At 37.0% G+C, this 24,392-nt stretch overlaps 1 protein-coding gene across 1 annotated transcript in view; it reads left to right on the top strand.

Annotated features, from left to right (window-relative positions):
• Positions 1 to 24,073, top strand: part of LOC127948770 (catenin alpha-2-like) — a 403,027-nt gene extending 378,954 nt beyond the window's left edge. The window contains exons 13-18 of the mRNA XM_052545461.1: positions 8,461 to 8,612; positions 12,839 to 12,952; positions 16,092 to 16,273; positions 16,605 to 16,710; positions 22,244 to 22,378; positions 23,151 to 24,073. Coding sequence (XP_052401421.1) covers positions 8,461 to 8,612; positions 12,839 to 12,952; positions 16,092 to 16,273; positions 16,605 to 16,710; positions 22,244 to 22,378; positions 23,151 to 23,438 — 977 coding nt within the window. The 3' untranslated portion in view covers positions 23,439 to 24,073. The remainder of the gene's footprint in view (positions 1 to 8,460; positions 8,613 to 12,838; positions 12,953 to 16,091; positions 16,274 to 16,604; positions 16,711 to 22,243; positions 22,379 to 23,150) is intronic.
• The last annotated feature ends 319 nt before the right edge of the window (positions 24,074 to 24,392 follow it).

Below are 24,392 nucleotides of genomic sequence, written 5' to 3'. Positions count from 1 at the left end.
AAAAAAAAAAAAATGCATTGCATTAACCCTCACACTCAACCCTTAACCCTCTAAATAATTATATGGCTTAGTAAATATTACAGTAATATTTAACTTAATAAAATCTCTGAATATCGTTTACTTGATTATACAAAAGATGGCTTTCCTGTAGCTCAAACAGTAGAGCATCGACGCTAGCAAAAATTTATAAGATTGTAAATGTGTACCTTGAAATGCAATGTAAGTTGCTTTGGATAAAAGAGTCTGCCAAATGCATAAATGTAAACATATTAACTGACTAAAAATACAACAGTTAATTTTATCTAAAATGTACAGTTATATTTTATTTTATTTTTTCTACTAAAACAATTTAGTATTTGACTAACAAATTGTTTATTTATAATACACATCATATATTTGTGAAATTTCTATCAAACTAAGGATGGTAAATTAAACTGATCTGTTTCAGGGAACAACAATATTACTTAATTCAAATCAAAATGAATATATTTAAACACACTCTTAAGAAATTTAGTAAGTTTATTCAATTAAAACAATGTACCCCTCCCCCAGCCTCCGCTGTCCTTCAATACCCACCAGGTCTGGATTTGTTGTGGAACAGCTGCAGTGACTGGAGTAATGGAATGAAAATTCAGCTTTAAAATATATATAAAATATATATATATATATATATATATATATATATATATATATATATATATATATATATATATTATATCAGTCTGGCGAGTAACCCTAAAAAAATTACTAGCCAAATGGCGATAGAGGGTAGAGGGGGATAGACGGTTTTTTTTTCTGCATTTTTTTATTAAATAAATGCAAGCTTAATGAGCTTAAGAAACTTATTTTAGAAACATTAAAAAGCTTACTGTTTTCAAACTTTTGACCGATATTGTATGTGATCTAGGTTTCAGTGCACTAGAATGATTTTACAACGGAGCAGGCCTTAAACTGGCCGACTCCCTATAGTGGGAGCTGATTAAAACGCACCAGTCTATGTTATGTCCACGCCATTTTAAATACTTTTGCATGGCATATTTGTAGTGGTGATTTAAGAGCTCATACTTGAGTTCATGTAGTAATTATGATGTTTTACAAAAACGTGACACCTTTTTGCAAGACAGAATGTTGTCATTTGAAAGTTCATAAATGATGTGTTCCCTTTTGACAAGCCACTCACCCCAAAGGGGAACCTGTACAAAATCGTTTTCCATTGGGCATGTATAGTTATAGTTGCTGGACCACGGTTACACTTATCGTTAGACTTTCAAATGGCGGTTGAAATAAACAGTGATCCAAATAGTACGAACGCTAACCCACTCCAAAAAAAAAAAACAAAAAAAAACCTTACATACATATGGCTGCCCCACTAACTAACTTAGAAAACTACACTGTTATGTACACGTACACACGGCCAATGTTTAATCAACTTTTGAATAAAGTATTGCAAATATACATAGTTATAAAATGACTAACGTTACTTACAGGAAATTCGAGTAATGCTGTTCAATGCTGTTGCTGAGAAAAGCAGTCCTTCAGTGACAGGTGCCTCTTGCTTGAGCCGCGAAACTTGTTAAACTTCTTAAGATGACGCAAAACACAATTGTTAGGAAATACTTATTAATTAACTTCTGAATTAAACATTACAAACATAATTATTATTAGCTGGCTAAATTACATAACGTACCAGGATATGCGAGGAGTGCGGCTTTGCCATTGCTAAGGAAAGCCGTCCTTCAGGCGACTTCGATTAAGCTACGAAACTTGTTGAATATGACGTAAAATACAAAGACAATTGTTAGGAAATGCTTAATAATTATTAACTTTTTAATAAAGTGTTACAAACGTAAGTAGGATTAGCTGACTAACGTTACTTACCGGGAGTTGTGAGGGGTATGGCTAGTCGACGTCGCTGCTGAGGAAAGCAGATTTTTTTTTTCCTGCCGAGCTGCACACGTGATCACTTTAGCCGCGAAATTTACTCAATTTATTTAAACTGTCATTTATTAAGCTGGAACTTTATTTAGGAAAATTGATAGGAAATACTTAATAATTTTAGTTTCTAAAACAGATCAGTACAAGTAAATAATTATCAAATATTTCTATTAGAATTCACCAGAAATATTGAGGGTATATTAAAAATATAATTAGTTAGTTAAATACTTATTTATTTTCATTACATAAACTTAAATAATATATGTTAATTTTAGAGAAATTATTTGTTGGATTTTTAATTATTCTTTTTAACCTGACCCACTCAAAATATCACTTAAATGATTTCAAAAGATTTTATTAAGTTAATATAGCTCTTTATTTTTGTGAAATTTACTAAGCCACTGAATTATTTTTTACAGTGTACATGACGATCAGCGGAGACAAAGACTGTAGACAGCGCACCTTGTTTGTTATCTTTATTTTATAAGTGCACAAATGTTTTTTGTTATTATGTCTGTATCCAAAAAAAACTAGACCCTTTAGAGATTCGACTGATGTATTGCTCTTATCTGTACGATTAAAACTGAGAGTGTAATTTAACTTCTTTTCGGGGTTATCAGGTGAAAATGACTCAAAACGCATATACAGTATTGTTCAAAATAATAGCAGTACAATGTGACTAACCAGAATAATCAAGGTTTTTCGTATATTTTTTATTGCTACGTGGCAAACAAGTTACCAGTAGGTTCAGTAGATTCTCAGAAAACAAATGAGACCCAGCATTCATGATATGCACGCTCTTAAGGCTGTGCAATTGGGCAATTAGTTGAATTAGTTGAAAGGGGTGTGTTCAAAAAAATAGCAGTGTGGCATTCAATCACTGAAGTTATCAATTTTGTGAAGAAACAGGTGTGAATCAGGTGGCCCCTATTTAAGGATGAAGCCAACACTTGTTGAACATGCATTTGAAAGCTGAGGAAAATGGGTCGTTCAAGACATTGTTCAGAAGAACAGCGTACTTTGATTAAAAAGTTGATTAGAGAGGGGAAAACCTATAAAGAGGTGCAAAAAATGATAGGCTGTTCAGCTAAAAGGATCTCCAATGCCTTAAAATGGAGAGCAAAACCAGAGAGACGTGGAAGAAAACGGAAGACAACCATCAAAATGGATAGAAGAATAACCAGAATGGCAAAGGCTCAGCCAATGATCACCTCCAGGATGATCAAAGACAGTCTGGAGTTACCTGTAAGTACTGTGACAGTTAGAAGACGTCTGTGTGAAGCTAATCTATTTTCAAGAATCCCCCGCAAAGTCCCTCTGTTAAAAAAAAGGCATGTGCAGAAGAGGTTACAATTTGCCAAAGAACACATCAACTGGCCTAAAGAGAAATGGAGGAACATTTTGTGGACTGATGAGAGTAAAATTGTTCTTTTTGGGTCCAAGGGCCACAGGCAGTTTGTGAGACGACCCCCAAACTCTGAATTCAAGCCACAGTACACAGTGAAGACAGTGAAGCATGGAGGTGCAAGCATCATGATATGGGCATGTTTCTCCTACTATGGTGTTGGGCCTATTTATCGCATACCAGGGATCATGGATCAGTTTGCATATGTTAAAATACTTGAAGAGGTCATGTTGCCCTATGCTGAAGAGGACATGCCCTTGAAATGGTTGTTTCAACAAGACAATGACCCAAAACACACTAGTAAACGGGCAAAGTCTTGGTTCCAAACCAACAAAATTAATGTTATGGAGTGGCCAGCCCAATCTCCAGACCTTAATCCAATTGAGAACTTGTGGGGTGATATCAAAAATGCTGTTTCTGAAGCAAAACCAAGAAATGTGAATGAATTGTGGAATGTTGTTAAAGAATCATGGAGTGGAATAACAGCTGAGAGGTGCCACAAGTTGGTTGACTCCATGCCACACAGATGTCAAGCAGTTTTAAAAAACTGTGGTCATACAACTAAATATTAGTTTAGTGATTCACAGGATTGCTAAATCCCAGAAAAAAAAAAATGTTTGTACAAAATAGTTTTGAGTTTGTACAGTCAAAGGTAGACACTGCTATTTTTTTGAACACACCCCTTTCAACGAATTGCCCAATTGCACAGCCTTAAGAGCGTGCATATCATGAATGCTGGGTCTTGTTTGTTTTCTGACAATCTACTGAACCTACTGGTAACTTGTTTGCCACGTAGCAATAAAAAATATACTAAAAACCTTGATTATTCTGGTTAGTCACATTGTACTGCTATTATTTTGAACAAAACTGTATGCATATATGTTAACGTCAGGAATTGAGCCGCATTTAGATCAGATTGTGTTGATGTGTTTGCATTGTATCCTGATTTCCGATTCTTATTGTCAGTTAGTTCTTAGTGAACCCTCTCATTTCATGTGTATCATATCCTTTAAATGTTTCCTCGGTTAATCCACATTGAAGGCCATGGAGTGCAGGAGATTTGATACCACCATCTGTGTTACACTGCTGCACAATGAGTCACATGTACTTCATGTCAGTTATCACTGAAAAGTATGAAACATTATATTTAGTTCACCCTTTGTTTCATCTCCTCTCAAACAGGGACTTTTAGAGACTTAATGAGGACTAAACTCTTGCATTTCATTACCGCCTTCAGTCTTATATATATTTCTAAAGATGGCACACTCTTTTCCAGAAACCACATGTTGAACAGTTAATGCTCGCTCAGCTTGAATGAGAAACTGTTTTGCTAGTTGCTTCAGCAAAATCAAGAGAAATATCTGCATGCTTGATTGAGAGGGATAATTGAATTGTGAAAGGGCTGGACGCCCAGAATGGCTCTCATCTTTGATGAGGTGGTACTTTTCATTTAATTTCACTTTTTCTTTGTTTCCGTCTTTGTTTTGGGATGTTGGTGTCACCCGGGGCTGTCATCAGGGAAAGGGGCAACTGGAAACCTTTGACGAGAAGGACCCATTGAGTTCCTCTGTCATATAGCCTACTCATTAGGCCCAGGGGAGGGTTGGTCACCCATAAAAATTTAGTTCCATGTCCCATGAATGTAAGTGACAGCCATGGCGCCACAGCATAAATGGATTTGAACCATAAAGCATTGCAGCATTGATTCTTCTAGACCTTTCATTATTGCAGATGACTTGACACTCAAAATGTCAATGAATTTTTGAAAGTTTGCAGGATTAGGACAGACGTAGCATTGGGGTGAGGGCTTAGTGAATTAGCATTTTTGATGCGAATAACATCTGAACGTGTTTCCCCATTTAATTAAGATGTTTGAGACTCAACTAAGTTTTATTTATCTAATGAATAAAGTAGAAAATGTGCAGGGGCACAATGTTCCAGTGGGCAATTAGAGTGGCAATTAAACTGCAGGTACTGGTCTGGTCTGTAGTTTTGTATCACAACAGATGATCCCCTACAACAAAAGTTCAGGGTATCACTTTTTAAAAAGTTAGTAAAAACTAGCAAATCCATTTCCTCCAAAAGTGTCTGACAGGTTCCTATCAATTTCTTACCTTTTTTTTTTTATGTTTCGTTCCTTATAGGCAGATGGACATCTTTTAGCCTCTTTGGAACATACACATTATTATTATTATTATTTTTTTTATGGCAGTGTAAATATTACAAAAGTCCAGCTGGTCCAAAAATCTATACAGATACACTGCTAAAGGAACTTCAGCACACAGTGCTCAGGAATCTCGAATCGTGTCCTTGAGCTTGAAAATCAATTCTAATAGCAATGCTGTGATGACTTTCCCCTCTCTCTTTATCCTTTCCATCCTCTTCCTGATCCAAACTAATCTTCATGCAGGAAAAATTACCCCATCATTAAGGTTATGCCCAGGCCCCCAGTAGATTAAAAATTAGAAATATGGCTGATGTAATAGTGCCAAGTAGAAGGCAGCAGTAGCAATACTGTCATGGAGTATGGCAGAGTGAGTAGGGCCCATGCCAAAGGGTGACCATGCAGAGATGAAATATGGCCACCTAATCACTGCCCTCCGTCTAACACACATACAGACTCGTATATGATTTTTTTATGGCAAATATAGTGTTTCACTGACAGGTTGAAGGCCATGTTTGCTCAGGTACCAAAAACAGCAATGATTTCATACAGCCAAATGACCCTACAAAAAATATTTTTTCCTCAGCATGTCACGACCCAAGTGTCTGCATGGTGAGAAATGGGAGGTAGCGCATGCAAAAACAACAAGAATAATATAATTAGTTCATGCCTGCCTACTACAATGAATGCAGCTGTTTGTTTAAAAAAAAAAAAAAAAAGAACGGAAGAAAGAAATGCAGATCCTGAAAAAAGTCAGTGCTAACAAATTCCACAGCCTAAGGACCAAAATGTAAATGAAACCAAAGTACAAGTGACCCCACTGTTGTCAAAGGAATCTGTTTTCCATTTCGAATTACTTGGAGTGTTTTGTAAGACCTATTAGCATTAGGAATGTCTCATTGCATTTTAAAGTATATCATTTTGAGCCCATTAGGCTGGTCTGACCTCAGCCTCTCAAACAGAAAAACCCAGTTTAAGGCATGTTTCATCTAATTCACCTCAGCATTGTGCGATATCCCAAAACACTTTTTTAAAAAACATAATTTGAAGGCTCATAGAACAGATCTGACTGCTTGCTTTATCTGGGGTTAAACACTTTAAGAAAATAATCCCTTCCAACATGGTTTTTATTAGCTCCTTTCAGAATTCCTCACTGGTCTGAGTTAAATTTGCTCCTCACTAGCAGCAACTTTACTCATTAATGGCTTGAAGAACATTTAAATATTTCTATTTAAAAGTCACTGCAAAATTCCCCAAAGCTCATTTTTACGCCTCTTCAGTAAGTGGATTAAAATGAATTAAATATGTGTTAAAGCAAGATGGGGTTAGAGAGAAGAAACAAAATCAAATAAAGAGCCTTTACATTTTTGAATGTTTTGCATAATTTTGTATTTCTTATGTGTTCGTTTGAAATTCAAATCAAAACTTGTACATTTATGAAGGCAAATAGGCAAAATGGCTGTCAGAGAGGATCCCATACTGGTCCCCTTTTAAAGTCAAACTCAAGTCGGATGCCTGTAATCAAAACCATCATGAAAAATCACAAGCCCAGTCATTTCCTGAATATCTGCATCTGCTATTATTGTGAATGGCTCTCCGGGCTTTGATTTGGTTTGATGGCTGAAGACAACACTCTAGAATTTTCCTGTCACAGGAGTGTCCTCGTAAGACCCACCTTCCCCACCGAGAAGTGTATCTTGGGTCATAATATCCTAGTCCCTTGCTTTTAAAAATCCAGAGACCTTCCCCTCCTTGATACATTTGTTGAATATTTTAAGAGCATCGCTTTGGAGCTTGCTCAAGGGTTTAATACGAGGCTTTTTACTGTGTCCATCTTTTTTTCATCATCCAGCAAGTGGTCCCGGGCATTGATATGAGTGTGACTTGATGTAGGGGTTAGATCACAATATGGTCTCCCTCCACCAGTGATATTGCCATGGAAACACTTCACTTTGGATATTCCCCCCTTCCTCGCCTCGGGTATGCAGGCAGGTCAATCAGTATCAGGTCCAGTGCTTGAGCGTGAATCGGTGGGCTGCGGTGCATACTTGTTTAGTACACTCCAACTAGAGACCTTAAATCATCAACCCTATTATTTACCCTTAAGTCTTTAAGGTTTAAAGCTTAGGATTCATGATAAGATAGTGGGAGCCCTGTAAAATGCTATTAACATTTTATATTGACATTTCACAGAAATTAAATTTACTTAAGTCTCCATTCACTGTCATGATGGAGCATTAGCTGTAAGTATTTTATCAAAATGGTTACACCAAGGGTAAGTGGTCCAAACACATTTGTTCAATGCAAACGTTGAAATATGGCTCATCATAAAAACAGATCAAACTGATGTCACATTAGTAAGCCTTTCCCAGCCCTCCAGCTGCACTCAATCAATGTCTGTCAACATTGTTCGTACTCGGCTCCTGTCTTTGTCAAACAATCCCTTATTACAGCTAGCATTTAGTGCCCATTTCTGAGGAACAAGTGAATTAAAAGAGGGTAGAGAGCGAGATGATGTAATTTTTTTTTTTTTTTTTTTTTGTCTGCCCACTTTGAGTGATGTGGTATCACTTCAGGATTTTATAGAGTTGTGAGGCCTTGGCTCACTGAAGGTGAAGTGGTTAATTGGCAAACGTAGGGTGCCCCTTCCACATATTTTCAGGGTGACATTTTCTCGTCTTCCTCTCCCGCTGATGTCCTCGGGCCTAACTGACAGGGAGGAGACGACAGAAATAGATGTGCCGCCTGAATTTCGACACTTAGCTTCTTAAGATCACATATTCTCCATTTTTCTCACCTCTCACCATGTCTTTTCTCTGATATGTTTGGCACCTGAGGGGAAGGCTGGCTTTTGAGGGATGTATGTAATCCTTTTTTTCTGTGTATCTGTCTTTCTGTTTTTGCTTTCTTTCAGCCTCTACTTAATTCAATCATCTATGTTCTTCTTTCTCACCAGTGATGCCACGCTTTGCCGAGCAGGTTGAGGTTGCCATCGAGGCTCTTAGCACCAGCCCCCCACAGTCATTCGAAGAGAACGAGTTCATCGACGCCTCTCGCCTCGTTTATGATGGAGTCCGTGACATCAGGAAAGCAGTCCTTATGATAAGAGTGAGTATCATACGAGGTCCTTGCTATTCGCAAGCAGGGCTTTGACTGTGCCTATTGCCTCAGTGGTTTGTGTGGTAAATAACAAAAATCATTGAGCACATTTCAATTGAAAATATTTTGGGTTATGACCCTATGATACAAAGCCAGGGTTCTCAGCTGTCACATTTCAGGGGATCTGTGGATATATGATATATAAAGTTCATCACATTTTCTTTAGAAATTAGTATTGTTTGAGTGAACATAAAGAAATGTTCTCGGATCAAATATCAAAATCCAGCATAAAGAATTATTTATACTTGGCGAAAAGGTAGTGAGCGTGATATTGTAAAGAAAATGTATTTCCAAAAATAATTACTGTAATTCCTCAAATAAAAACCGGTAGTCAAATAAACGCCGGGCCTCTTATAGTGGCCGGGGGTGTGGTCAACACGGACAAATAAAGGCCGGTCTTAAATAAAGGCCAGGGGAAAATTTGTGCAGCAGAGCCAGATAACGAACGTACACGCCCACTGCCGGAGCATTTCTCGTTCTCGAGTCAAGAATCGGTTGCATCGGTTGTCGGATCACCAGTACACTGAAGCGAGAAGCGTTTCCGTCAGAAGTGTCCGATTTGAGAACCGAAGAGCTGATGATACTGCGCATGTGTGATTCAGCGTGAAACGTCTGAACCGAACTGATTCTTTTGGTGACTGATTCTGAACGGATTCTGTGCTAATGTTATGATCTCTGTCCACTGGAACGCTATCGCTTTTAATTTAAAACGGGTTATTTAAAACAATTACTTATCAAACAGATAAAATTAGAAATAAAGGCCTGCCTCTAATAAAAGCCTGCTTCAAATGAAAGCCAGTTACCTTCTGCAGCTAAGGTAAATAAAGGCTGCAGCTTTTATTTGAGGAATTACGGTAATTGGCTTTTGTATTGTCACTGTAATAAATGTAAGGGAAACAGGTCAATTTAGCTCAAAGGGAATCATTTAAGATTTTAAAGGGAATTTGAACAGAATCACTGTTTCACGGCTGTTCACGGAGACGCGCCTGCGGTTCAGTGAACGAGCCGTTTAACATCAAATCTGCGCTGGATACTAATATTACAAACTATATACAAACTATAGTGAAACCACTATCAATTAGCACAGTAACAAGATCGGCAGTTTAAGACATTAACTTGTAAGCACAAAACACAAGATACTTCTCTTTTCAATACGAATAAGGCTTTATTAGATAAATCTAAGACATATAAACTAATCTAACACATAAACGCACGCACACACACATTCACACAAGTTGCAGGGAGGTCGAAAGTTAGGGAAAGATGAGTTTAAGAGAATGGAAATATGGAATCCCAAGTTAACAGCAATACGTTAAATTGGGGAATATCTGGGGATACGTTGCCTTCGTTTGCTGTGAAAGGGACTCCCGTTGAAAGGGGTATCCCGGTGTCGCTGATTGGCTGGAAGTTCAGTAGTGAAGTGACGCCTTGGGAAGCCCGTGGTTGTTGGGCGTTGGCTGAAAGTGCAGAGTCGTGTGCGCTGGTCGAAGTTGAACGGGCATCCGAGGTCAGGCGTCGGAGACTCGACGTTACAAAACTTAACTCAGAACACGAAACTCTCAAACGGAAAAGAAAAGAAATAAAGTTTGACGAGACTAGGTTGTGTTCCTTCTCATTGTGGCATAATGGTCTTGGGTCTGGGGTCATAAATCATTTGTTTATCTTACCAAGCATGTGGTTCCTGCCTCGCAGGATCTAATTTTGGACATGATTCCTATAACACAATTATGATATATTTAACAAATAAATGATTGTCAGGACAATATCAAGCAAGAAAATTCGATTATATCAATACTAGTCATGACTATGTATCCTATAGTTATCAAAAGACATACACAATAAGTGATTATACATGATAGTCAAATGTGTGGGTTACACATAAATGAATATGGAGTTAAGCAATGGAACGATTCATTTATAAGTCTTTTTGAGTTCATTCTGGTCCATATATAATGTATAAAAAGGGTTTCTTTGCCATTCTCTGGCAAAGGGATTTTTCTGTGAAGACAAAGGTTTAAAGCCCTTCCCCCTTAGGAATTTCAGTCTGGCTCTGCTGGATGGGGGAAGTCAATGCAAGTATTTAACTTGATCTCCTGGGTTTACATGTGATGTCCAGCGTTGCATCTCAATCACGAACAATAAATTTGACAATCTCTTCTTCGAATTAAAATTGTCAATAATTGTTCTATTGGTGTTAATGTTGAAAGCTGTTGTGTGAACAAGTTGGTTGGTTGGTTATCTTGCTTGGTTCCTGTGGCACTAGAACTGATTTATGACTTCCTGAGGAGTTCGGCTCTCAATGCACACAGCTCTGATAGACTCTTTGATTTGTCTGATTCGACTCATTTCTGCTACATAAAGCCAAAGCAAACTATTAAAATATTATATTGAGAATGTTACATTTTTTATTGAAAATTGTTTATAATAAAATACAAATAAATAAACATTTGAAATGTAGAATAGTTCTTTTTAAATATAGTGAAAAAATAAAATAAATATCTTTGACACCCCTAAAACAAATAGTTGCGTAACATCCCTCTTGGTGGTTTCCTTGAACACAGTTTCAAAACCCTTGATGTAATGTAGGAATGTAATATAAGTTAATGTTGTTAATGAAAGTTTTTTTTTTTTTTTTTTTTTTTTTTTTTTTTTAGAAAAAAGAAAAGAAAAGAAAAATTAAGTGGATGCACTAGATTGTGAATTAATGCTAAAAGTTAGTATTTATGTGGTATACGTACAACATATCCTTGGTATACAATAAGAATATGTTAGAGTTTTGTTTTTATTTATGTCTTTGCCTGTTGTGTATTCTATTTACCAAAACTGTCATGTTTCTGGTACAATATGACTAACACTTGTCTTTTTGTTGCACAAATACATTTTCTAAGATGTATTCTTCCTCCAGGAGAACATCAAGCCATATTGAACCGTGTGTTATCTGTAAATAACGTCAAGCTGAGCTTGGAGATGGTTTGTAACTGAGAGATAATTGTAAATAGAGATCCTACTTGGTTTTACTTATATATAGATTTTCTGAACCACCCTCCACCCCAAAAATTAAGCAAAGAGATTGGTCATATAGAGCGGGTATGCTTTCTGCCACCCAGAAAAGCCATTGCAGTCACCATGTGCTGGTGACTGCTTTTAAGGTTTGAAAATAGTACAGCTCCCAGAGTAGAAGTGAAATGAAAATACCAGATATTTGTCATGGATTTTATCCTGCTAATCAAACCAAGGTGGGTTTGCGCACAAATATACTCTCCTACAGTACTTTTATGTCAGAGAGAAATCTCTGTCCACTGGGATCTTCATTAAAACACGTAACAAAGAATACTTTGCCAGTTTGCGACAAGTTACTTTACTAATTGAATCAATAGCATATCTCAATCAATAGTTAGTGCCACTGCCGCTCAGAGTGGCAGAAACAGTGGCTGCTGTCAAGATTATATATATATATATATATATATATATATATATATATATATATATATATATATATAAATACAATACACTTCTTTGTCTTCAATTTGCTCATTAGTCAGTTAGTGGGACTGATGTTGAAACTACTGGTAGGCAGAATACAAGAAAACAGATCACATCTAAAAACCTAGAGGCCTTCCCCCCCTTCACATTGTTTGATCCCACTTTAAGAGGGAACTTCTTTTTATATTACTCACAAGAAACCCAAAAGGGAATTGACGAACAATGATGCAAGTCACTTGTAACTCAAACTGTGGGACGAATGAATTATTTATTGAGATTTGACTGGTTTAATGGTTGACTTGCTTTATGTTTGATCAGAGGTCCTTCACTCTCATTGTGTGGCAATGCACAGCTGCTCGTGTCAAAAGTTGTGTCCCAAATTGTCAACAAGCTGGAGCACTAGGACAAAGGACATTGGCACTCTAGTAGAGTACATTTAAAATATATATGTACCATATAAACAAGGCAAAATATGTAATTTAGTAGATTTAGCTCATTCAAAAATGAATCATTCACTGTTCTCATCCAAAACCCTGTGTGTGAGAAATGTGATTAAAACAGCTACTGATTGCTCTTTTCCAACAAATAATAATAATAAAAAAACACTTTTTATTTGATCAAGTATTTATTTTTCAAGGAAAACCCACAAAGGTATGGTGTGGTGACAACAATTGTCTTTTTTTTTTGGTCAGACTCCAGAAGAGTTGGAAGATGACTCTGACTTTGAGCAAGAAGACTATGACGCCCGTAGCCGCACCAGCGTCCAGACAGAAGATGACCAACTGATTGCTGGACAGAGCGCAAGGGTGAGTGACTCATACAGTACGTGACACATGAACAAAATCTCCTGTTCCTGCTGTCATTTCCAGCAGGTTTATTCTCACAATACAAAACACTTATCACTCCACTGAGCATGTCTGCTCTAAAATTACATCTAGTCTTAGAATAACAAGAGGGCCAGTCACTCAAGTGCATTCACACAACGTGTCTCTCATTTTTCGACAAAAACACATTATATAGCCTCTGCTGCAAATGATGGTGTGAATGTGTTTGTTGATTTTCATCCCTCAGTACTCAACACTGCAGTTACAAAGTATAAAATATACATCCTGTGATGATCACACTTTATAACAGTTCTGTCGCATGGCACCTAAAAGCTCTATTTTGTCAATATTTAACATAGCTGAGGAGCAGGCGTGTGTGTTTGAGTCCTCCATATATGAACATGTTTTTTGTAATAGGTAAAGTAAAACTCTCTGTATAGACTGTTATCTGTGAAAATATAGCTTTATTGGAAACTATTGAACTTCCTATGTAGGGGCATTTTAAGGAAACTTACACTTTCAAAAAAACAAAACTATATATATATATATATATATATATATATATATATATATATATATATATATATATATATATATATATATATATATATATATATATATATATATATATATATATATATATATATATATATATATATATATATATATATATATATATATATATATATATATATATATATATATATATAATAAAAATGTATGGACCCTTTAGGTCCAAAGGTAAGAGAACACCTTTGGACCAGAGGACAAAGTAAGAGATATGCTATTTGTATTCCTTTGATACAGCAAGGTAGAAAATAATTCTAATAAAAAAAAAAAAAATCTGATCTTTTGCTAATGGTGGATTTTGTATAAACATTTGGATTCGTTGAGTCTACATTGCACATCAAATTGCTGCCTAGCATATGTAGAATGTTATCTTATTCTAATGTTCCATTTTGGAATGTAGGTTTCAAAGACAAAGCCTAGATATTAAGCTTCAATATTTAACATAGCAGGGGAGCGTGCTCCCATTTCCAGTAGAACATTCTTCATACAAGAATCATTTGGGTTCTAGTTTCGTAAACTCTCTGCAGAGGCTGTAGTAGTTAAAATATGATTGCAAATGAGACTTCTGGCAGTGTCACCCCCTTAGTGTGCCTGTGTCAGCCGGCGTTTGACGGCAAAGCTCACTGGGGTTCGAGGCTTAATCCACATTAGTGTATGTGTGAATAGTGCACAGTGGGCTGCTTATGAGACATTACAAGGATATCAGTATGTAGCCATGGAGTACCGCTGACTTTCACAAGCAAATACACAGCATAACCCTGTTTGATACCAATTACTCTTGAGAAGAAATTATCTTACATGAATGAGAGGAAATGATCGCTTGTATAGAAAAAAAAAGACCGGGCTAAAAGAGATAATGCTGCAGAGAAGAAAAACAGGGTCATTTCTTAACAGCAAGAAATTGACAAAAAAAAATGACAGTAGAAAAACATTTTGCTCAGTAGTAGACTCGGTTCAGTGGAGTTCAATTGGCGTCTTGTGCATAGGTGCTGAATGTTACATTGAGTGAATGTGTTTTTGCAAATCACATATGCATGCCACTACTGTTGTATTGATATAGTCTATGACTTTAAGTTTTATGGATTTTGAGCTCTCACAAGACAGAAATAAGAGCATACATTTGTACACTGACACACACTTTCAAACAGATGCGTAGAGACACTGCTCTGTCTCTCAGCTCCTTGATAGGATAACAGTGCTGATAGGTCAGCCATAAAATTGAACTCCGGTATCTAGGCCACTTTATTTCAAATGAGAAAAATTAAAAAGCTTTTCTGAGGGACTTCTAATCCAGAAGCGCACACACGTACATGCAGGCGTTCAGCACACAAAATGAGTATGTTGAATGAATCGGCACCGGTGCGTATGGGGAAGGATTTGTTGGAGCATTAAGCTGCCTGCACCCTCTTGTTATCGGTTAGGAGCCAGACAGATTTGGGATAAGTGAATTCTGAGCAAGGCAAGAGGAAGAAATTGGCTCTCTACTTCCTATTTACCTTCTTTCCATACATCGCATCCATTTTTATGATCAGAGGAGTTGGGATAAAACTTGTAGCAGCTCACTAATACTGACTGGCTGCTTCAAAGGCATGTAAAGATCTGATTGGCTCTTGGGATGGGTATGTTTCTGATTAGTCATACAGGTGGTAGAACAGTGCATATATGTAGATGTGTGTATGTATATGTATATATATATATATATATATATATATATATATATATATATATATATATATATATATATATATATATATATATATATATATATACTCCTTTTGAAATGCCCAGGAGTGCTCGCTATCTGAAAAAATAAATCATTTTCATCTTTTAATCACGTTTTCTCCAGGGACTTATTTTCGTTTTACTGTGTAATCGCTTGTTAAATAAACAAGCAAAAAGCTACAAATCTTAAATGAGCAGCTGCCTCTTAATTAGCTCTTATGTTATGACATCCTTTGGCTATGATGGTGTATCTCCACTAAATTCAGAAAAAAACTGCGGAAAAGCTCATCTATGCCTTGTCAATCTACAAATTCCGACTTTTTTGAAACCCATCTTTCTCAGTAATCAATCACGCACTTAATGACATCCAGAGTCCCCTGCTTTGGTCTGGTCCGAATACTGAACAAATGTGTAATTCATTGACTGGTGTAAGAAGTGAGGTAATTATACATTTATTGCACAAATAATACTGCGCCTTAACAGTGCCTGTGACCTTGCAAAGAGATTAATGCCCTTTCGGACTGGCTCAGAATCACTAAGGAAAGAGAATTTATTCCTTGACAAGGAGAGGGGGGGAGAAAAGAGGATGGATTTTCTCTTTATGAGCATGAGATGTCATGGGGTTCCAGAAGGTCTTATGATTAAGTGTTAAGTTTCAAAACCTCATACAGAAACATTTCAGTGTTGTTGAACAAAGTCAACCTAAATGGAGGGTACTTTCTTTTCAAACTTTTAATGAGAAACAAGGGCATTTGTTGCAAAAGAAAAAAAAAATTGTAATGTGTTTAATTGATCTTTATCTTGTGTCATACTACTAACCTCCCAATAGGCTATCATGGCTCAGCTGCCTCAGGAAGAGAAGGCCAAGATTGCTGAACAGGTAGAGAGTTTCAGGCAGGAGAAGAGCAAGCTGGACGCAGAGGTCGCCAAGTGGGACGACAATGGAAATGACATCATTGTGCTGGCAAAGCAGATGTGTATGATTATGATGGAGATGACTGACTTCACCAGGTACATCCACTCCCATGTCAACAATAAGAATGCTGGAAACATTAGACAAATAACATTATAATGTGAATCTGAGGGCTTTAGTATCAACTTTAGTATCAAGGGGTACTAATATGCACCCTTTAGTGGTAAATAAGGTACAAATGTGTACCTTTTAAAAATGTTATGCCCCATTTTTTCTGACAATGTAGCTGCTTGTGTTTCTTTAGTTTGTTCTGATTGGGGATTTACTAGCATATGTTGGGGGATTGCTTGCTTTCTGTGCAGCTTGCATTCTGCCCGTTTTGAGGAATCAGCTAATAGAGTAACAATCTGGGTTTTTGTGCTACTGCAGAGGCAAAGGCCCTTTGAAGAATTCCTCTGATGTGATCAATGCCGCAAAGAAAATCGCAGAGGCCGGATCCAGAATGGACAAGCTCGCCCGTGCCGTGGCTGACCAGGTCAGAATACCCTTTTCTTTTTTTGTCTTCCTCTATCCATTTCTTTGAGGATGTGAGATCAAAGCCCTGGGTTGTGTTTAATATAATGAGCTCCTATGAGGTGTGGAATTTATTATCAGATGAGCACCATCTTCAGAACCAGCTGACTGACACTTTTTAATGGTTAATCAACTGTACTCCTTGTAAAAAAAAAAAGAAAGGCTAAGGATGTGTCAATGAGTGCTAGCATGTGTTGATGGCAGCTACTATATCATGCACAATCTTCGTTCATTCAGTATGTAGTGCACTTTAATGTTTTCATAAAATATTATGCACTTTTTTCAAGTCATAGTATTATTTGCTCATAATTAAGTAACCATATAGGGGTAGATTTTGAAAGGATTGGATGTAAATAGGACGATTGTTAAAAATTTGAAAAACTTGAAATTGTTGGAAAGTAGCAAACCTGTCTACCACCCTGCCTATTTGGGGAGAAGACAAACTTGGTAGTAAGGGCTGAAGGTTTTGCAGAGTTGTTCGTGGTCTTAGTCAAAGGCAAAAAAAAAGAGTTCTCACTGTTAAAGCAGGGATGAAGTCAACTTTGTTTGCTGTCCATTTGACAGAACATGGTTAGGGACTAGCAAGAGATCACAACTAACAATGAGTGCAACTGTTTTGTGTGCAGACATCTTTAGACTTCTGTCTTTGGTATACAGTGGGGATGAAGTGAGAGCACATGACAGGAAACACGATAGTATTGGAGAGAAAATAAAAGGAATGCTGCATGTTATCGTCACACATGTTGAATTATGGCTTGGTTTGCTTGGGTTTTGTTTATTTATATAGCACTAATAAAAAAAAAAAAATAAAAAAAAATTGAGGTTGAACCAAAGTGCTTTACATAGTATCAGAACAAAAAGTTTCAGAACTATATCCGAACTAGTATCAAATCTTTCACCAGGTTCCTGAATAATGATAAGGATGTAGCAGATGTAATCGATAAAGGCAGCTCATTCTATAATCTCGGTCCCATAACTGCAAAAGCACGATCGCCTTTTTGAAGGCGGTTTGTCCTTGGAACTGTAAGTAGTTTTTGGTTTTCTGACTGCAGTGCTGTAAGGGGATTATAAGGGATCACCAGATTAGTGAGGTACATAGGGGCCTTATTATTTAAAACTCTATATACAAACATAAAAATCTTATTTGATTCTAAAATGAACGGGAAGCCACCACAAATTTACTAAAGCTGGTGAAATGGACTCAGATTTCTTGATCCTATTTAAGAGCCTCGCCGCTATATAGAAAATACCATCATAAATGCTACCATTTAGAGAATTACTAAATTAAAAACGAGATCAAACAAAAGTATGAATGAATCTTTCAAGATCTACATTTGATAAGAAAGATTACATTTTTTGTTAAAAGACGCTGATGATAAAAGCTGGCCCGCACCACAAAATTGATTTGCTTTTCCTTTTTAATTTATAATCAATTATGTAACCTACATTTCTTACCGATATTTTAAAGTATGGTGCCAACCCGCTCAAATCATTTGAGTCATTTGACTGGCCAAATACAATGATCTTTGTTTTGTCCTCATTTAACATAAATAAATTTTAAAAAATCCATCCAGTTTTTAATATCGTTTAGGCAAGCTAACGGAGCATCCACGGATTTTGTTGGGTGCCTTAGTGGTAAATACAGTTGAGTATCATCAGCAAAACAATGGAATGATACTTCGTGCTTTCTAAAAAGGCTGCCCTGTGGGAGCAGGTACAAAGAAAAGAGAGGTAAAATAGACCCTTGTGGCACACCCCACAACAGGCATTTATTGGTGGAAGTTCTATTTCCAAAATGTACTGAAAAAATATCTATCAATAACAAAGGATTTAAGCCATTTCAAGACTTTGTCTTTTAACCCTACTGTGTGTTCCAGGCGAGAAATAAGGATATTATGGTCAATCATGTCAAATGCTGCACTGAGATCCAGCAACACTGAAACCACAGCATCTCCTTTATCTAGACCTAGAAAAATATAATTTAACACTTTCAACAGTATAGACTAAATGAACTGCTACTCCAATGGAGTTACATGAATGACATCTTTTTTGTAGACCAAAACCCAGAAACCCGTTAGCATTTTAAGACTTCTGGTTAACATAAGCACAATAAATTTCCCTTTTTAACATTTTTATTAGCATTATTCTACAACAGAAAATATATAAATAAAATATATTTTATTTTATTTTTTTTGGTATTATTATTATTATTATTATTATTATTTACTTTTATTAAAAAAAAAAAAAAACAGTTGCTAACAGGTGGCTAAATGGAAGTGCAAAGATCCTGTTGGGAACCAGGGTGCCTATAAAAAAAAATGTCATCACTGTAGCACTCTGTAGGACAGCTCTACTATAGTACACTACTAAATAATAAGCCACTCCTACCTTACAAAAACCTACCTGTTTTCCGTAATATGACTTACTGAATGACAGTTTTTATAGGAAAAACAAAACCCGGAACAACAATCATTGCAATTATCAAAGGATTTTACATTTGTTTTTTTGTTTTTTGCTACTACATAACAGGAATGGGCCTTTTGTTGTCATCAATGCTGGGAGACTGATCAAAAAGATACAAGAAGCCTGAAACCTGCTGTGTCACCACTGGCCAGGCTTCTTGTTGTTTTTGTTGTTTTCTTGCCATATTTCTTTTCCCTTACATAAAGGGAAAGAGTGAGGGGGAACCTGATCATACTGCTGATCAGAGTGTAATCCGAGTGTACGAGCACATCGGAGATGGTCAGACAGTTACTGCTTTCCAAATCAGAACTCCCCTCCCTTGCCTTCAGGCCATTGTGTTCCGCCCATAGCAGCAATCCATCCTCTCTACTGCCACATGTTGTGTTTGTTGGGTATTCTGAACAGGTGGCTTGACTTGTCCCTTATCGAACCTTTTTCCCACTAACACAGTATTTACATCTAATGGCCATCTGGGGATCACAGGACTCATCAAGGGAGTGTATTCATTTCAGAAAGAATCTCTGAGTAGGCGGTGTAAAACAGAACCGGGTGCTCAATAATCAAGCTGCTCCTCAGTGCTGGAAAAGACAAAACAATTCAGAAACAAAAGCATAGCATCATAGGATTTGCTTCATTTGCTGTAAATAAAGCTTTGGATCTTCCGGTGCACAGTAAGTTAAATGTAAAATGGTGGAATATTGTACAGCTGTGGTTTTCAAAAACAATGCTAATTGCAACTAATCATATAACAGCTGAAACGAGACTTTAAAAAGAAGAACTTAAAAGGAAGCGTATGTATTTCAGTGAAAATATCTGCCTACTTTGGTTATGTTCCACAAAATAACAGACTAACATGGATGCAACTGGAAAGAAAATTTGACCATGCTTACAGTTCAGCTGGTATTAATATATTTTAAATAATATTTTAAATATGTTTTTAAAGCTTTTTTAAATTTTTAAATGCGCAGTGGTGTGTGGTCATCGGAAACATACTCTTATTAACTCCTGCAATTGCTGCACTTTACACAGCAGACCTAAAGCTGCTGGGCCCTGGAGACGAGAAAAGAGGGTTCTATATTTCTCCATTTCCCCCTTGCCATCCTCCGGCACAGCGAGAGGTTGCCTCCTGAAGAGAGACACTCGATCGCTGAACGCTAAGGACTTTACAGCTGCTCAGCCGTGTCAAAGATAAAGCAGCTTCAACAGTTATTAAATGTGTCTCATCGGTCTTTTTCACTCAAAGTTCAAGTGACGCAAAGGGAGAAAAAATTGTAGCCAACTATTTAACAACTTTTGACAACTTTTGACAGGACTTATTTCTTAAAGCAAAGTCGCTGAGTTAACTGCTGTGTTAGAAGTGTGTCAAAGCGGTAATCTTGTCTTGGCATGCAAGGTGCTGCATGGGCAAAATTTGTATTTTTCCAAAAAGTCATTTTTACATTTAAATACACTACATAGAATGAATCATTTTCTTGTTGACAAATTCTTCATATTACAGTTTTGACTTTTTAAATGCAACTGATCTATATACCAGAAATAGTTGGAGGATGGGCATATGCTAACACATGTAGGATTTTTTGTACTTCTAAATAGTAATCAAAACAATGAAAGTCAGTTATATGGTATAAATAGAGGCAAGTAAAACTGGTCTGATCTCAATTCAAAGTATGTACACATTACCAATTCTATTAGCCAATGTCTTAGTTTATGAATATTAAGTAGTTTGTGACTGCAGGAAGTAGGGCTGTGCAAAAAATCTAATGTTTTTTTCATGCGCATCTCGTCAGTAAAGGCACTCCTGTGATTGTAAGTACATCTCCAGCACGTGCGTTCAGATCAGGGTTGCCAGGTTTTCAAAACAAATCCTGCCCACTTGCTTCTCAAAACTAGTCCAAAACTAGCCCAATTGCGTTTCCAAGAGGTTCCCCGATAAAAATTGCATCCCGGGGTTAAAATAATTTTTTTTTGGCAGGGTTGCCTTGGTAAACTTTGCATTTTAGGGGCTAAACATCACGTCATTGGTATTGGGGTCGCTTCAACCTCGGGCATGAAAAACAACCGCGGACTTGGCAACACTGGTTCAGGTGGAGCGGCATTTACTACACAGAGCCACAGTCCACCGACAAGCTACACAAAATCGCTTTCAAAATAGACAAAGAATCGCCTCCGATTTAGAAATCGATTTTGTGTAGATTGTCAGTGAACTACGGCTCTGTGTAGTAAAGGCCAACCAGTGTTGCCAAGTCTGTGGTTGTTTTTCATGTCCGCGGGTCGAAGCGACCCCAATACAAAAAACGTGATGTTTAGTCCTTAAAATGCAAATTTTACCAAGGGAACCCTGCCAAAAAAATAAATAAATAAATAAAAAAAAATATATATATATATATTTTATCGCCCGGAACGAAACGCGATTGGGCTAGTTTTGAGAATTAATTGGGCAGGTTTTGTTTTGAAAACCTGGCAATCCTGATCTGAACACACTTGCTGGAGATATACCACTAATCACAGGAGTGCCTTTACTGACAAGATGTGCATGAAAATAGCATTCGATTTTTTGCACAGCCCTAGCAGGAAGGTTACACAGCAACATGATCATGGCCTAATTAATATTCATCAGACAATCAATCGCTGTGTCATCACATCAAAAAACAGTCCATGCATCACTCCCCGCTGGCTTCAAAACATTTAAAGGAAATTAAGGATGTTTTATTTACTGTAATACGGGGGCTGGTGTCCATTATGAAATGTATCTTTAAACCCTCAGGGATGAGAAGTACTTTGCATTTCATTTTGTTTGTTTTCTACTGTGCTTTATATTTATGTGTACAGTTTTCCTATTACCAAATTGCAGGAGGTTTATGAATGAGTCTACATGGCCAATATGTGATGATGACAATCCCTTTAGTCATCTTCAAGATGGAGCTAATTTCATCTTCAGTTATTATGGCTTCACCCTCCTCACCTCATGTTTGCTCTACATAGTGACTGTATATAAGGGTCAAGTCTCTGCTATGTGTTCCCATCTCTTTTAGTGTCCAGACTCAGCCTGCAAGCAGGACTTATTGGCATACCTCCAGAGAATCGCCCTCTACTGCCACCAGCTCAACATCTGCAGCAAGGTCAAGGCTGAGGTTCAGAACCTGGGAGGAGAACTCATTGTTTCAGGGGTAAGGCGATATTAGGCGTACATACTATGACCATGTTTGATTCATGCACTTTAAAAGATTGGTTTCAGACTGACTAAACTAATAATGTTGTCTTTTTTTAAAATGTCATGTAAATGATTTAAAGTACAGTCATACTACTGTTTCATTGATATATAGTCATGCATTTGTAAATTTGGGAAAACAGCAACAAAAGCTCCAAAGTACTGACCTGTGAATTAGTATCATGTGACGACTTGTGACCAATGGAAGAGCAATACACAGCTTGCTAAGCTAAATTAAAATAGCATATGCTTTGAAGCTGTACATTCACAGCATTGTAATAATGTTATAATAATGTTCACTGTATTGCTGTTTCGTTCAGCATATCAGCTGAATCAGCATATTAGCATAGTATCAGCAAATCGCCATATTAGAATGATTTCTGAAATTATAATGTCAAACTTATTTTAAATTCTAACAATATTCACTATATTCCTGTTGTTGTTTTTATATTATTTTATTTTTGTTGTTGTTGTGTTGGTACATAAAGATGGATTAAGAGATGAGAAAAAAAAATGCCATAGCTTGTTTAGAACTTGTTTACTGTTACTTACTTGTTATGCTGCTCTTGTGTACTGCTTGTTTACCATATATGTACTGTTTCACACATTATTAAATTTTTTAATACTATGCATTAGGATCAAAACTGCATTCATTACTATATCATTCCATACATATCCATAGTAATCCTCAAAAGATACTTACTTGAATGTTCTCCTCCCCATTGCATTAGCTGGACAGCGCTACATCCCTCATCCAGGCAGCCAAGAACTTGATGAATGCTGTGGTCCTCACAGTCAAGGCCTCCTATGTGGCTTCCACCAAGTACCAGAAGGTGTACGGCACGGCGGCGGTCAATTCCCCGGTGGTGTCCTGGCGCATGAAGGCCCCGGAGAAGAAACCCCTGGTGAAGAGAGAGAAACCAGAGGAGTGCCAGACCCGTGTCAGACGAGGCTCGCAGAAGAAACACATCTCCCCCGTCCAAGCCCTCAGCGAATTCAAGGCCATGGACTCCTATTAACAGCGCACCACAGATACCCAAAACTCCTCCTCCTCTCTTGATTTCTTCCCCTCTTCTTGTTACGGCTTATTTTCTTGGAGCTGTATCTTGTTCCATGCAGCGACATGAGTATGTGCCCAGTAAATGTCTGTGAGTTGGAGGGGCTTGGCAACCCATCCTCTTCGAACCGAATTTCACTGTAAATGAGAAACAAACATGTGAAGGAAACATTTACAGTGCAGGCTGTGGTACAATTCATGTGATGTTCATTCTCGCTGACTGGCCATATATACACAGAGATATTAAAGAATATAATCTATGGTTTAGTAGTGTCAGCCCTAACCAAGGCAGAGGTGCTGCTTTCTTTCCTACTGATTTTTTTTTTCTAAATGAATATTGAACCTTAGTAATAGGAATAACTTATGTTGAAACAATTTTCTTCCTTCTTCCCAGTTATCCATATGGTGACTTGATGCACTAGTTTTTGCATTAAAAAAATCAATTTCTTTAATTATATTATTGTATCACTAACCATGGCAGCCAGGTTGGCTATAGTATTACATTTAGAAATGGACTAGTTGTGTGGTTTGCTCAGAGACTAGTAGAAACCTGCATATCTTTATAGTCCTGATTCTCTAATAAACCTTCCAATTGTGTGTGTGGAGTCAAGTTATTTTCTATTTGTTCCATTCAGCTTCATGATGGACTACAAGCAACAGTTGCACCAGCACCTGATGTATTATATTTGATGCCGCAAACACATTTTCTAATTAATAAATGGTACTTGTTTGACAAGCAAGATCTTCTATCAAGCTCATATCCGTCACCAAACAAGTTTTGTGTTTGCCACACGCCGTGTTCTGAAATGACTTATCTGTGTCTGTAAACATTTTTGGTAATCCCAAATAAAAAGTTTGCTGTTGATTGGTAACTTTGAGAAGAAAAATAAGCAACAACAACAACAACAAAAAATGC

This window comes from Carassius gibelio, chromosome B1 (genome assembly GCF_023724105.1).
Source record: "Carassius gibelio isolate Cgi1373 ecotype wild population from Czech Republic chromosome B1, carGib1.2-hapl.c, whole genome shotgun sequence".
NCBI classification, from domain to species: domain Eukaryota; kingdom Metazoa; phylum Chordata; class Actinopteri; order Cypriniformes; family Cyprinidae; genus Carassius; species Carassius gibelio.
The sequence above is the reverse complement of the archived record's forward strand: the minus strand, read 5'-3'. Positions and strand labels throughout refer to the sequence as shown.